Source organism: Caloenas nicobarica, chromosome 25 (assembly GCF_036013445.1).
Source record: "Caloenas nicobarica isolate bCalNic1 chromosome 25, bCalNic1.hap1, whole genome shotgun sequence".
Taxonomy (NCBI): domain Eukaryota; kingdom Metazoa; phylum Chordata; class Aves; order Columbiformes; family Columbidae; genus Caloenas; species Caloenas nicobarica.
Window position 1 is genome coordinate 3984995 of NC_088269.1, and position 13683 is coordinate 3998677.

At 40.2% G+C, this 13683-nt stretch overlaps 1 protein-coding gene across 3 annotated transcripts in view; it reads left to right on the forward strand.

Annotated features, from left to right (window-relative positions):
- EBF2 (EBF transcription factor 2) overlaps positions 1–13683 on the forward strand; it is a 122088-nt gene that overhangs the window by 5437 nt on the left and 102968 nt on the right. For all 3 annotated transcript variants that reach the window (XM_065651850.1, XM_065651851.1, XM_065651849.1), the window contains exon 6: positions 5739–5807. In XM_065651850.1, coding sequence (XP_065507922.1) covers positions 5739–5807 — 69 coding nt within the window. The remainder of the gene's footprint in view (positions 1–5738; positions 5808–13683) is intronic.

Consider the following 13683-nt stretch of genomic DNA (forward strand, 5'->3'; position numbering starts at 1 on the left):
TGGTTTGGTTGGTTTTTGTTGTTGTTGAGTCAGAGAGATTCTTGGTGCAGGAAGACTCTCGTTTTACGTGTGGGTAATATTGGATTTGGGTTCAATACAGATATTTGGGGGTTTGTGTGTGGTGTTTTTTGTAGTTGTTTTTTTTTTTTTTCCCCTCTGCAAGAAATTTAGCAAGCCCAGGCCCACAATCTCAGCTGCACTGTTTTTGTTTAAACTAGGCCTTTGTATGTGGTGTTTAAATTGAGACTTTTCATATGCTTATTTCTTACAAAAATTCCTGTTCACCTTTTGAGAATGAGCTGTTTAACTTACAGATTTTTACTTAGAAACTAAAAAGTATTCTTAATGTACTTTAGTGAAATATTTTATTTTTCTTAATTAGCTTATACTCATTAATGTTCTTAAATTTTGCTTAGTTCTACCCCAACCAAAACAGAAGCCTCTCAAACCAAAACACAAATCCTTCTTTTCTATACTGTGTGAACAATATTTAGAGGACTTCCACCTTTTAATTAAACCCCACTATTTTTAGCATGTAAGGTTATAAATTAGAGGGTAAAATGAGTTGAGGATGTTTTTAATAACATTTGTTTAAGTCTGAAGTTACATGTACCTTATGTATGTACATCGTGCTTCCATGGTAACTTATAACTTTTCCTGTTCTCGTGTAATTAAATTTTTTTCAATACATATAACAATGCAAACAGTCAATGTGATATATTAAAATGTGTTAAATTGTGCATAGAATGTTCTTTCAGAAAATGAGATGCAAAACCTATCATGACCTTTATTAACAGTTTGTGACTTATTGTATTATGGGAGGCCGTTAAGCTGTTGGACTGAACGTTGCTTCTTTTAATGTTGCAGTTTGTTGCTTGATTTTTTTTTAATTTTTATTTTAAGTAGCCTTTTAAGTTAACATAGTAAGAGCAGCTTATTTGGACAGACATCCTGTGGTAGTTAACAATTATGTCAACCATTCCATCACTTTTAAAATATAATAAGAATGAAGTAAATGTCTAGTGTTTATCTGTTGTGCTTTGCTCTCATTAATTAAGAAAATGAGCATTGTTCCTTTTGACCAACAATCACGTATGTATGCACAAATACAGCGTATATCATGTACGAGAGATACGGCGCGCTTTACGAGGACCTGTAGATGTAGTAGCACAGATCAACGGGGTGTATGCTACTTTCTGGCACGTCTAAAACTTGTGTACGTATTTAAATATATATCCTATCTATATTGTTTAAAGTCTTCGCTGTAACCGGGTGAACATTAGAGAAAAAAAATCTTTGAATCGCTATGGAGTTGGGTCCTGGTTTATGCTAACAAAATAACAGTTAGGATGGATATTTCATCCTTCTCCATGCTTCCGTATAGCGTGCGGTTCTGTTGTAGAAGTTAAAATACTTCATCAAACACCAGTATCTTCCCTTGCAAATGTACTTCTTTAAAACACAATTTTTATGGCATCAAACATTCTGTTCAGCTTTTATATAGCTGGCCTCTGCTGATGCCTACAAACCTATTCCGTGCTTGATTTAAGGTAGTGTTCTACAAATGTAAACCATTATTCCGATTATACTGAACTCTCCTGCTTGATGGATTAGCCAAGGAGGAATTACAACTCAGGGACGTTCTTGCCATGTAAAACGCAGATTAGTGAACAAAATCAAAAGCGCTCTGTAACCTAATCGAGTCATTTGACTTTAAATGTCGTGTTTTCCTAAAGTATCTCTGAACAGGATGCAGCATATTCCAAAGAGGCATTACACATATCACTTTGAATAATGCCAAGGGAATGGATTCAACTCTAGTTAAACTTGACATTTTATTTTATTTCTTTTAAGTACAATAATCAAATCTTCCTCATTGTGTGCTGCTTAAGTGGCAGCATCAATTTTTAAAGCCCCTAGTTTAGTTTGCATTAGTAACAGTATATAAAAATTTAATGCACTGTACCCACTGTGCTGTCCAAATTGATGCCTACTGTTTTTAAAAAGAAGGGTCTGCCTATCTTTCCCTTCTTCTTCCCATCCTTGCTAGTTGAAGGTAGGCTTTATTTTGGTATTTTTTTTTTTAACGTAATCACACAGGCAGATATTCTTGCTGTATAGAGACAAGTGCATCCGAAACTCGGCGTCTTCCACTCAGACGGTGACAGATGCGTGCTTAGCAGGAAAGTTGTCTAAATATTGATATGGCTACAGCAATCTGTCATACCAATTGAAAGTTAAACTCTCAGCTCTCAATAATTAGTGCTTTCAGCAAGAGGCTCTATTTATTTATTTGCAAATCTGGAATTTTGCATTTGGGTTATTACAGCCTAATGGGAACTGTTCCTGTTAGGTGCATCTAAAATACACAGTCGTTCCCCTCAATGGTTGGAAATCAAGGTAAACAGTCTCCTCTCCTCGAGTAACTTTTTCTTTTCTTCCTTTCTTCCAATTACGGACTCAGAGGAAAGTAGTTGTTATGCTGCTGCCAGCAACCCCCTATGCCCTCAATGCTCAGAGGGTTAAAAGGTATTATAATTTGAACAGAAGTAGTCTCAGGGCCTACAGCTGGCTAATAACAGAGCTGCATTGAGGCAGGCGAGCCCCACAGCTGTGACTTTCGCCACAAGGCTCAGACTAGACAGGAGCTCTAATCAGCTGGGCCAGGCGGCCACTGGGGCCTGTGTCTTTATCGGCCAGATGGTGTGAATTTAGACACTTTTGTTATGCAATTGCAGGGAGGAGTTGGGGAGAAGAAAACAAAACAAAGGCCACCATGCTGTGAGCTTATTTGAGTTTGAAATTAGAGACAGATTTTTTTTTTTTTTTTTTTTTTGATGGGGGAGCAAGGGGAGGGAAGTTGAGGGCTGAATTTTAAAACCATTTTAGTCAAGTGTGAGGAGGGAAAGGATGCGAGTTTGCCTTTGACATGAGTCTTCTGGAGGGTTCAGTTTGTAGTTCTGGTGGTGTCTGTGGTAGATTTTTGGTTTCTGTATCTGTTTTTAGGCTTTTTCAGGACAGTTCGTAATGTAAACCATTACTTTTCCTGCGTACATCTAGTTAGAGGGGAAAATATAATAAGAAAAAGTGTAGAAAATAGAAGTCTTGGCCTTGATATTCTTATTTTAAGCAGATGAGTGTCTCTAAAGATATGTTCCTAGCAGAACTCTAAATATTGGTTAAGTCATGCCAATAATTTGTGTTAAGAGAATATTGTAGGCTTGATCCTGGACCACCAGAGTTTGGGATTTTTGCCATTGACTTAAATTAGAACATGTCAATTCTGTTACAGACAGCACTTGTAAAACAAACCCAGTGGAAATGATAGTGCTTGGATACTGTGATGAAGTACTTGGAAACAAGGATTTAAAGAGTTGAGAGGTACTTTTGCTAAAATGTTGGTCTGAAACATCCTCAGTCTTTACAAGTTCTCTGTACGCATGAACTAGTCATTCACTGGAAGCGAGTGACTGTTTTCCAACATCAAGATTTTTTTTCATATATGTTTGGGCTTTAAAAATATTATGGTCAAAGGGAAAAAAATCTAGCACTAAGAAAAATCTGTTACCCAAGTGTGACAAGGATGTAGGTATTTGTAAAATATTTGGAGAACTTCAGCTGTAAGCCACAGCTTTAGAATGAAATTTTTTAAGTATTACGAATGTAAAGTTCCTAGCTGTGATAATTACACAAACTAAAATAAAATGAGATGTGCTGATTTCAGAACCCAGCCACGTTGTGCTCCAGTCTCAATTCATTCTAAAACACGATGCAAAGAAATGGCAGCTTCTCTGGGAAGAGTACGAGCGGATGAGATGTGGTGGAGGCGCTGCTGGTGTGTTCTGCTTGAACCTTATGGTGCTGTAGTGCAATTAGAAATATTTTTTAATGACTGTCTGCATAAGTTACACGACTAAAGGATATCTCATTAGTATTATTGCAAAGAGAGGAAATGCCTGCTGTTTCAGCTAGCTGGGAAAAACACACACACACACAAAAACCAACACCAAAACAAACAACAAACCACTCCAAAACTATTTTAAAAATTGAGTTCCTTTTGTGGTTTTATTATAGCAGCATGTAAACCAGCGAGGCATTTATTCCCGGTGTTATTTCCAATGCACCGTTATATTGGACATGTCAGAAGTACATGCCAAATTGATATTCTTCTGAGTGAGGCTTTTCTGCCGTTTGGGGGTTTATTCTTTTTTTCTTTAGAAAACATCTCGCGTCTTGACTTTTAGTACAAAAAAATGCAATTCTTTATAAACAATCATTAGGCAGTGGAATGCATAAAAGATGCACTTAAAACGAAGTTGGGAGAAGGAGGCAATGGTGATATTCTTAGCTGGTGTGAATTACCATAGCTTCACTGAAGTCGATGGAGCTATGACAATTTACAGCAGCTAGAGGGGCTGCCCCAGGGATTTTTAAATATTTAGTGTATCCTTTTATTTTAAAAGGGCTGGCATCGATGAATAAGTGCAGGATTGAGGCAAAGGGAATGTAGAAATGTTGAAACAGTTAGAGCTGCTATTCAAATAGATCTGGTAGTTGGATCTCATCTTGCTGGGCAATTCCAACCTGCAGACGGGAAGTTCCTGGCACACGCTGGAACTTCAGGAGAAAATGTGTGCATTTGAAATTTTTCATATCTGAATTTTGTCTAAATGCTTATTTTAGGTATTTATAATTTAATATTAGGCCTTTCAAGAAGAAAAGCTACTCTCTCATATTTTGTACTACCTTCAGTGAATTCAAGCATTTTAGTTATTTTTTAAAATTCCTCTGCTTGGAATTGTTCTTCAGTTGGAAAACCATAGGATTCGGACTGGCTGGGGAATTTTGCGAATGTGTTCAGCACCTATTATACCAATGTACAAAAAACCTAAACAATTTGTTGATTCTGTATGCGTAAACTTGAAGAACCTGAGCAGAATGTGGAAAACATAATTCTGAAAGGTATTTGTGTAATTTAAGGCAGAATCTGATCTAGTGACTTTTGAGGCATATGGCACTTGTTTTATATCTACTTAAAGTTTTGGATGCCTCCATCCTCCCCCTCCCATGTTAACTTTGATTAGAACAAACTGTCAGAGCATCAAGACAGCTTAAGTCTTCTAACAGACTTCTGTATTGCTACAAATTTTTAAAATGGAGAATTTCAGAGCAAGGACTGGTTTTAAAGTCTATTCAAATGTTTGGTACTCAGCTGGTGTGTATGCAAGGATCATCGCCTATTGTCAGTGAGCTTATCAGTGGAAACCAAATAACTTAGGGGTTCCTAGATATTGAATAATCAACAAATCAGTTATTAGAATACGATAAATTAGTAGGTTGTTTGCAGTCAGTTCTAACACCCTGTTTCGATGGACTTTTGACCATATATAACACATGATACTCATGCCTGTAATGCCATTATGACATCTGTTAACCATTTATTAAGCCTTTATAAATAGTGTGCCTTAGTCTAAAGTGTGACCATATCGCTGTTCATTTTTGGCTGGGAATTTGAAGAAAAGGCGACAGGGAGGCAAGTGCCAAATTCCAGCTGGAATCCAGCAGGATTAGGGCACCCGCTTCCCTTAGTTCCTCTCCCTTCTGAAAAGCCCGGCCAGAGATTTCCCAGTCACTCTTCTAGGCACATAGTGAGTCCTGAAGGTTTGCAGACAAGACTTAGAGCTTTGCAATCAACTGTCCCGGTAATTCTTTAATTTTGGTTTTCTTTCTCTCTCTAGTCGGTGCTGTGAGAAGAAAAGTTGCGGCAACAGAAATGAGACACCGTCCGACCCCGTGATCATTGACAGGTAGGAAACAAAGCCTCGTTTTCCCACGAAAGCAACCCCAAATTGTTGTGTGTGCTTTGAGGCAGCTGAGGGTCTTTCTTGCTGGTCAGTGTCTGCCATTTGGGGATGTCTGTGCTTTGTAATTCTTTAGAAAATCACCAGCCTAGGAGCTGGTTGGCTTTAGTCCAGCTGGGTCTACCTTGACAAAACTCTTGATGTTTATTTTTTAAATGAAGTTCTCTGTGTATCATTTTCATTGTGATCAAATATTCTGTGTATGTATCTGGAATACTTTCTGTTCACCAGGGGTATGATCCAATTGAATTACTGAGGCAGATAAAGCTTCGAGCAACCTGGCAGCTTCAGTAATATTCTTTAACAAAATAACAATATTTTTGTAGAAATGTGGGTCGAGCTGGTTTGAATAAAGATCAACAATTACTACCTTCATTTTTTTCATCACAGAGTCAGTCTAAATTTTGGAACTTCGATGATGTGCTGTGGTTCTTCTACTCCCTTTACCCCACGGTTTATGCTTTTAAATTTGTACTAATAAGTGGTGCTTGGAGCCGAAGTTGGAAATTCCAGCAGACTGGGCTGTTTGTGTGGGTGTGAGGGGCAGTTTCCTGACTAGAAGCAGAAGCACTAGATATGCCATCTCGACCTTCTCTGTGAAATTTCTGGCTTATTTTTGGCCGTGTTGATGTTTGGTATGAATCTGCATTTGGGAACTTTCCAATCTGAATTTTCTGAACCTTGTCTGACTGCTGGAGAAGCAGCATGATGTAAGTCTGGTATTAGCCCTGTGAGTTAAGAGCATGAAGGGGGTAGTTCCCACCACTAACTGAATTTGTCATATTGAGTGAGCCGTCCATTCTCATGCAAAATGAAGATTCTGATGCTTTCTGTGGGGATTTGAGATCTGTTGATGTCAAATGCAATGGAAGTGGAACTATTACAAAGAACAGGGTTCCTTCTTTTAACAACTGTGTGTAAAATGTGCATCACAAGTCATCTGTGAGCTCAATGAGTCCTAAGCTTTTCCTAATTTGCTCTAAGCCTAGAACTTGTATTTGTAACTCCCCTGGTAATGGCAGTAGGCGCTCTGTTAGCATGGAAGCATCCTCTCCTGGAGTGCCAGTTCTTCCCTGTCATCTCTGGGTGTGCATGTCTCGAAATTGCGATTGCAATCTGGAGTTCAGTAGGAGCAATAATGAAGCAGATGAGAGAAATAAAGGGTGCAGCCCCATAAAGCTGTTTTCACTTGGTTTTAAAGGCACTCACTAAATCAGATTTAGGACACAGAGGAAAGGAACGATCCCAAATCCGCACAGCTGTTTGGTGGTGTGGTTTAGTGAGCAGCGTGGTGAATAGACGCTCAACTCGCTAATCAGTAGTGCAGCATCTAGCGAGTGACTCCCTCTTCTGTACAGTTGTTTCTATTCCACCATTTTAGCCAGTTAAACAAGGTTTGAGTGGCGAGGGATAATCCTGTGTGCTACATCTTAATCAACACATGTAATGCGAATATAATAACAAAGTTATGCTGTACATGTCTGTGCACAGAGGAATTCATTGTCTAGTCTGTCATCCTCAGACATTACCACCACAGTAAGTACAACTACTTGAGAGTTAAACCGAACGGTCGGCTCTCTCAGGCCGCGTTCAGTGGGGCTGATGTGTCCTTCAGACAAGCAGAAAATTCTGCTGGAGAGTCGTGTGTGTTCTGAACCAACTTGGGAAGCTGGGCAGCAGTGCTCTTATCTATTTAGGGCTTATTTATTGATATATGGCTTCTTGAGAGGAAAACATCTATGCTCAAGAACTTGGTAGCAGGTGGAATGCAATTTCTGAAATGCAGCTTGCAACCATCTGCAATCACGCAGGCCAATAAATATGGTTGGATTTTCAGTTCAGTGTTGGCTTCATGGTGGGTTTTTTCTTAGTTTAAAATGAATGATAGGTTTTCTTTAAGTAATTGGAATTAAGGTGCTTTTTAATTGTTTGAAATTACAGGTAGATATAAACATTTGACATGTAACAATGCAGCTGTTACATTCTAGTATGTCTGTAAAAAGTAAAAAAAAAAAAACAATTTAGAGAAGGGATTACAAAATTACATTTGTGTTAAGCAGAGCCATGTCTGAACAATGTGTGCAAAATGAGATGGGAGTAGTGCTTTCAGTTTGAAATTGAAGGAAAATGAAGGCCAGAGAAGAACTTTGTCTGAAGCCGTTAGGTTCTCCCTTTGAGCTTGCGTTAATTAACACGCGTCGCTCCTGCTGCAAGAACGTGTGCCAGGATTGTGGCTGGCGCTCCGGAGGTGCCGTCTGCTTTGTCACTGCAGCTGGGGGGAACCTGGTGACAGCTCGGTTGGATTGGACAGCAGAGAAGAGACCAACATCTCCAGAGCTCCAGTAGATGACTGTCACCAGGTGGAACCCGCTCTTAGGTTGAGCTGTGCCTAGCGTAGGTGTAGCAAGTGCCGTGTTTGATTTGCATTCAGATCGGTGAGGTTATAACCTGCCATCCAGTGTTTCACTGAGCTAAACACGCACCAGATTTAGCAGAGTTAGGGACTACATCATAAGTCGCTGCCAATGAACGTAACTCCCTCAGCAATGCAGTATTTTCCGCTTTGTTTCTTTCCCCACTTTCTTTTTATGCTTCTGATATTTTAGACTGTTGTGTTGGTTCACCTGTTTATTGCAGTTGGGGGACACAATTCATTGGTGTTTGCCAAATCATGGAAACTTGGATCCCGGTTTAAAAAGGAAGAATTAGTTCAGTGGGAAAAAAATGTCAGCCATGTTGTTGTTGGGCTTTTTCTTCTCCTTGAATGAATTCCAAAAGTTCTTATGCTGAATAAAACTTTTCTGTTGTGACCTTTGCTCTAGGGACTAGATTTAGATCCTAAGGACCTTGCAGTTATTTTTCTGCCCACTCTTGGAAACCAGCACTTGTTTAAATGAAAGGGAGCTGCTTCACTTGAAATCTACTGTGTACCCTCTCCTGCCAACAAAGATCCGTAGGATACTGCAAATAAACTTAATTCTTCATTTTACTGCAGATTTTCTTTCTCATTCTAGGTCAGTTATATAGTTTTGGATATAAATTCCCCATTCATCAGGTGGGGATGATTATTTTTTAAATTATTTTTGGTGTTTCTGGAAGATTTAAGCTCTTTAGAGCAGGTTATTTTCCGTGCTTGTTACTCTCAGTGCTTTCCCTAGTTTACTGAAGCTGTGATCTAATTGAAGCCCCCAGGGTGCCAGGGACAACTGGGTGACTTTTTCGGTTGAACAGCTTATTTGCTTATTATTTTTTTCTTCTAATAAGAGAGAAATAGTCAAAAGAAATTTCCGTGTAATGCCAATGAAACATCTTAATTCAATTAAACAATGCAATGTAACAGGGATTGGACAGACATTTTGCTCCAGCAGAGGAAATCACTTGGAAAACCACTGCAAGATGTGAGTGTATTCTCTGTGCTGCTGCTGTGAGTCCTCTGCTGTCTTTGAGCTGATGGAACGAGATCATGTAGCTCGGATGCTTTAAGAATCTGAGATCCCAGGTTCAATTCCTCCTACTGTAAACCTAAACTCTTCCTGATTGTCCTGCAAGGAATCCACTGTGTTTTGTTACCACCTTTTATTTGTGTATTTATTGCGATTATGAACTGGAGCAGTGGCTGTAGCGATGGATGGGGTTGGGGTGAGGTGCTGGGCTGGGTGGGCATTACCTGGGTGAACTACAATATTGGTCAGGCAACATGTGCTGTAAACGTTGAGGCTTTTCTTGTTCTTATTTTTAAAGAAAAAGCCCAACGCAGCTGGCACGCTTGTTAGCATCTCCGTGAAGGAGCAGAAGAGACCAGATTACATTCCTGTGCCATAGGGGTCCATCCCTTCATCGCAGAAATGGGGCAGCACGGGTAGAGCTTTTCTCCCCTGCTGATTCCCGTGCCCTACCTGCTGTACAGACAAACAGGGGACCCAGCTCTCCCGGCTGGCACGTTTCACAAGCACTAAAACTCACTTTAGGAAAGACAGCTGTTGCCAGGCTTAAGCATTCTGCCTGTGCCCCTGTAGTGTTCATGCTGTGTGTTGAAGTGCTCTGTGTGAGATGTCCACGTTAATAGGACCGCGCTTTATGTCATCTTATGTTCTCCCCCAGATTCCGTCTCCCTAAAAAAGGCGAAATAGATTAGCTTTCATTTTGAAGGATCCAGCTTGAAACAAGTGCAGATGTCTGGCTATTCTAGGGGTTTTTGTCTGGTTGGGTTTTTTTTCCCATCTTAGTTTCAGCTATCTAAAAAGGACTTTATCACTTCCATCTCCCTTTCGGATTGATCCCCAAAACCCTTGGGTAACACAAGGATATTTCCTAATGCTTAGAGGCAGAACAACATAGCAGAGAGGCCTGGATCGAATTCTCACTGATACCGAGTTCCCCTGTCACTTTAAACAAGTCACATAACTCTGTGCCTCAGTTTCCCCTGCAACGCAGTGTTAGCAATTACCTAGCAGTGGGAATGATTTCAGCTCCTTGAATAGGAGTTTCTAGTTTTATTTCCATGTTTCTACTGCAAGAAGGATTTCATACATATGGCAGAGTTGGATTGTTGTTGTTTTACTGTGTTCTCCAGAGTCCTTGTAGCCCTGCCAAGGTAGAATCAATGTCTCAGATCTTTTGCTGCTGTGGGTGAGACCAGGACCCGCACAAAGATGCAGCCTCCTCAGCTCCCCGCGCTCCTGTCCCCCCTTCCAAGCTCCGAACCCCACAGTGATTCCGTCTCTTGTCCTAGGGAGTCAAAGTCCTTTGTTCCCTGCTAAACCCTGCTCTCCTGCAAAGAGCTGCTGTTCTGCCATCTGTCTCTTTATGAATTTTTTAGTAGACTGGATGTTTGTGGGGAGTCAGTAACTTAAAGTGCACTATCCAGCCATTTGACAAGTGGTTCTATTAGTGCATCATTTGTTTGTTTCTTTTTTTTTAAACCCGCTCTTTGAGGCCAAAAGAAAATTTCCTTACTAGTTTGCTGTCTTAAAATCTTTGCGTACAATCACTTAAAGCTTCTAGATGGAGTAAGTTGGAGACTAGCTTGTTTCACCTAATCTTTTTTTTTTTTGATTGTTGACAGACAACAGATTTTTCAGCAAGCTTAAGTGTCAAAAGAAGCATAAAGATCTCTCTAAGTGAGCTAGAAAAGTGAAGAGTGGACTTGTGGTTAAGGAACTAGTTGGAGCTGTGCAAGTCTTAGGTTCTTTTCCTTTCTCTCCACTGCAGCCTCCCTGTATTTTTCTAACCATTCACATAGACTCTGTTTAACAGAAAACCAAGGATAAGCGTGATTTTTAGCTTTCAATGATAACATAAAGATACATATGCTGAAAATCGATGCATGAAAATACTATGGTGGTGTGGAAAACTGTTGCCGTTAGACTGAAGATTGTTTTGGAATGATTTAAAAGTTTTTCTCCCCCAGAGTGTTAGTTGCTGCTGGCTGGGCTGAAGGCGTTACTGCTTCTGAAACTCAGCCAGAATTACATGAGATGAGTTTAAATTACTGCTGATTTCAGGCACTGATTTATTAGGAAGGTAACAGAACTAGAACCTGATTTCCACCAGCTCTTTGTACCTGTGACTGTCCTGAGCAGCTCATCTGAGCCTGCTGAGCCGAGTACTCGCCTTTTTGGGTATGTTAGAGGGGAAAAAGTAACAGGTGGAGCGTTAACCACCATTGATTGCTTTAGTTCCACCAAGCCTGTTACTGGAGTAGTTAGCACATGTTCTGGTTTCAGAACTGCAAGGGGAGCATGGTTAAGTCTGAGCAAGGACGTATTGTATAATTTAGAGAAATAAAATCTGACTATTGCTACTACCGCCTGGAAGCCTTGAGAAAAACTAAGTCCAATGAAGACAAGACCCAAAGGATTTTAGCAATTCTGCATAGATCAGATAAGCTTCCATGATGCATTCGTGCAGTTTGGACAGCAAGAGGGGATGGATTCCAGTCTTGTTAGGTTAGTTGTGCTTTAGCTGAGAGAAAAAACATTGGTGGTGCTGGCTGAATCATGTTTAAATTGAAGCTTTGTCCCTACAATAAGGAGGATTTGATCCAGTTTGTGGCATTCTCGTAAACAGCAAGTGAAGGGGGTTAAATGGCTGCTGATAATATGGGGTCTCAGAAGGACAGATGAGATAGTGCAAGGAGCCCTTAGAATCAATGAGTTTGGTAGTAGTCGAGACGGGAATGAAATAAAAATATCCCATGAACTAAAGCCTCTGGGAATAGAAGATGAGGATAAATTCACTGTGCAAACAGCACAGAAGAAATTCTGGGCATGTAGAGTGGTAGCGTGTGACATGGGATCTCTACAACTCCTTGAAAATGGATCCACATTTGCCTGGATCCATCTGCACTCATCACTGCGAATGCCAACATTTCAGAGTATTTGTATCCTCATGAAAGCATCCTCTGTGTATTTATGACCTCAAATACTCTTCCTTACCCCTTCTGCGTTCCTCTCGGCCTCTGTCTAGACCTGGTTTTACAGACTTGTCACTTCATCTGCCCTGACCTTTTTTGTTAATGCCTCTTACTTTCCTTTTGAACCTTTTGTTTCTGTCCATCCCTTCTCTGTGTGTTTCTTTCACCATCTGTTTCTGGTGGGATCTCGTATATTTTCTACTCTGTAAACATCCCAGGATTTCAGTCTCTGAAGCGAGTGCTTCACATCTGAAGAAGGCCCCCCAATTAATATGGAGCGTTTCCTGCTTTCAGACAGACTATGAAATAATTTGTCCTGCTCAGAACATCCCCCAAAGTCCTTGTAAAATGAAAACAAGTTTGAGATTGAAAATATATAACGTATATCTGAAACTTAAGTCAGTTGGAGATGGGCTCATGATTTTAAAGATATTAAGAGCTTACATGACTTGCCCAAGATCACGTTGGAGGTTTGACAGAGTGAGGAGTGGAATCCAAGTCTCGTGTGTTCCGGGCTGGATCATGTAAGCGTGTCTTGGAACAGCATTTTCTCTCTGCAGCTCTAATTCACATTCCCATCTTTCTTTCTCTCTGATTTGGATTTAATGTGCTGCTGTCATCCAACCTATCTTTTTTTCCTTTTTTTTTTTTCCCCCCCCCTCTCTATCTCCTCTTCTCTGCTGATTTCCTTCACAAATAAATACTTATTTCTCCATGGGCGTTCCATTTGTAACTTCACGTTTAGTGGCTTTTCCTTCAAGTGGAATCCATTGAGCTTGTAAATTGTATTGGATCACTGAGCCTATAATGAGGCTTCTAAGTCCAAACAGTGCAAGTCTGCTGGGATTTTATTGTTCATAAAGCTTCTTCCCTGGGGAGTGATAGAGCCATTAGGTGTGTGCTGTGTTTAATATTTGGTCATGACAGGAAGCAATAATTTTCTATCTTTTACTGTGGCTCCCGAGTTGTTTTTAAGCAGTCAGCTTATTTGAGTCTCAGTGACTGGGAACCCATTAGGCAAAAGGAGTTGCTCTTTCCTACACGGGTTTGTATTTTTTCCTACAAAGGTTATTTCAAGAAAATAAATTAAAATGAAGTGGAAACTGATTGCCCTATGGTGGCTTTTAATCACTTGCCTCTCATGAACTCCCAAGCGCTGTCGCACCTGACAGGAGACGGCATAAAGCTGATTTCACCAGATGATGGTGTTGCTCGTGCTGAAGGGATTTTTTTTTTTTTTAAATTTATTTCGGCAAAGAACACCCACCAGGGCTCCTATTTGTGTGGTATGTTATGGGTTTGGGGATTTATCTTGTGCATAAACCACGCCAAGCTTCCTTTAATTTCAGTGGAAGCAGGAGCAAGGTTGGATTCCAGTATTCTGGAAGTGGTTATATATTCAAGCAG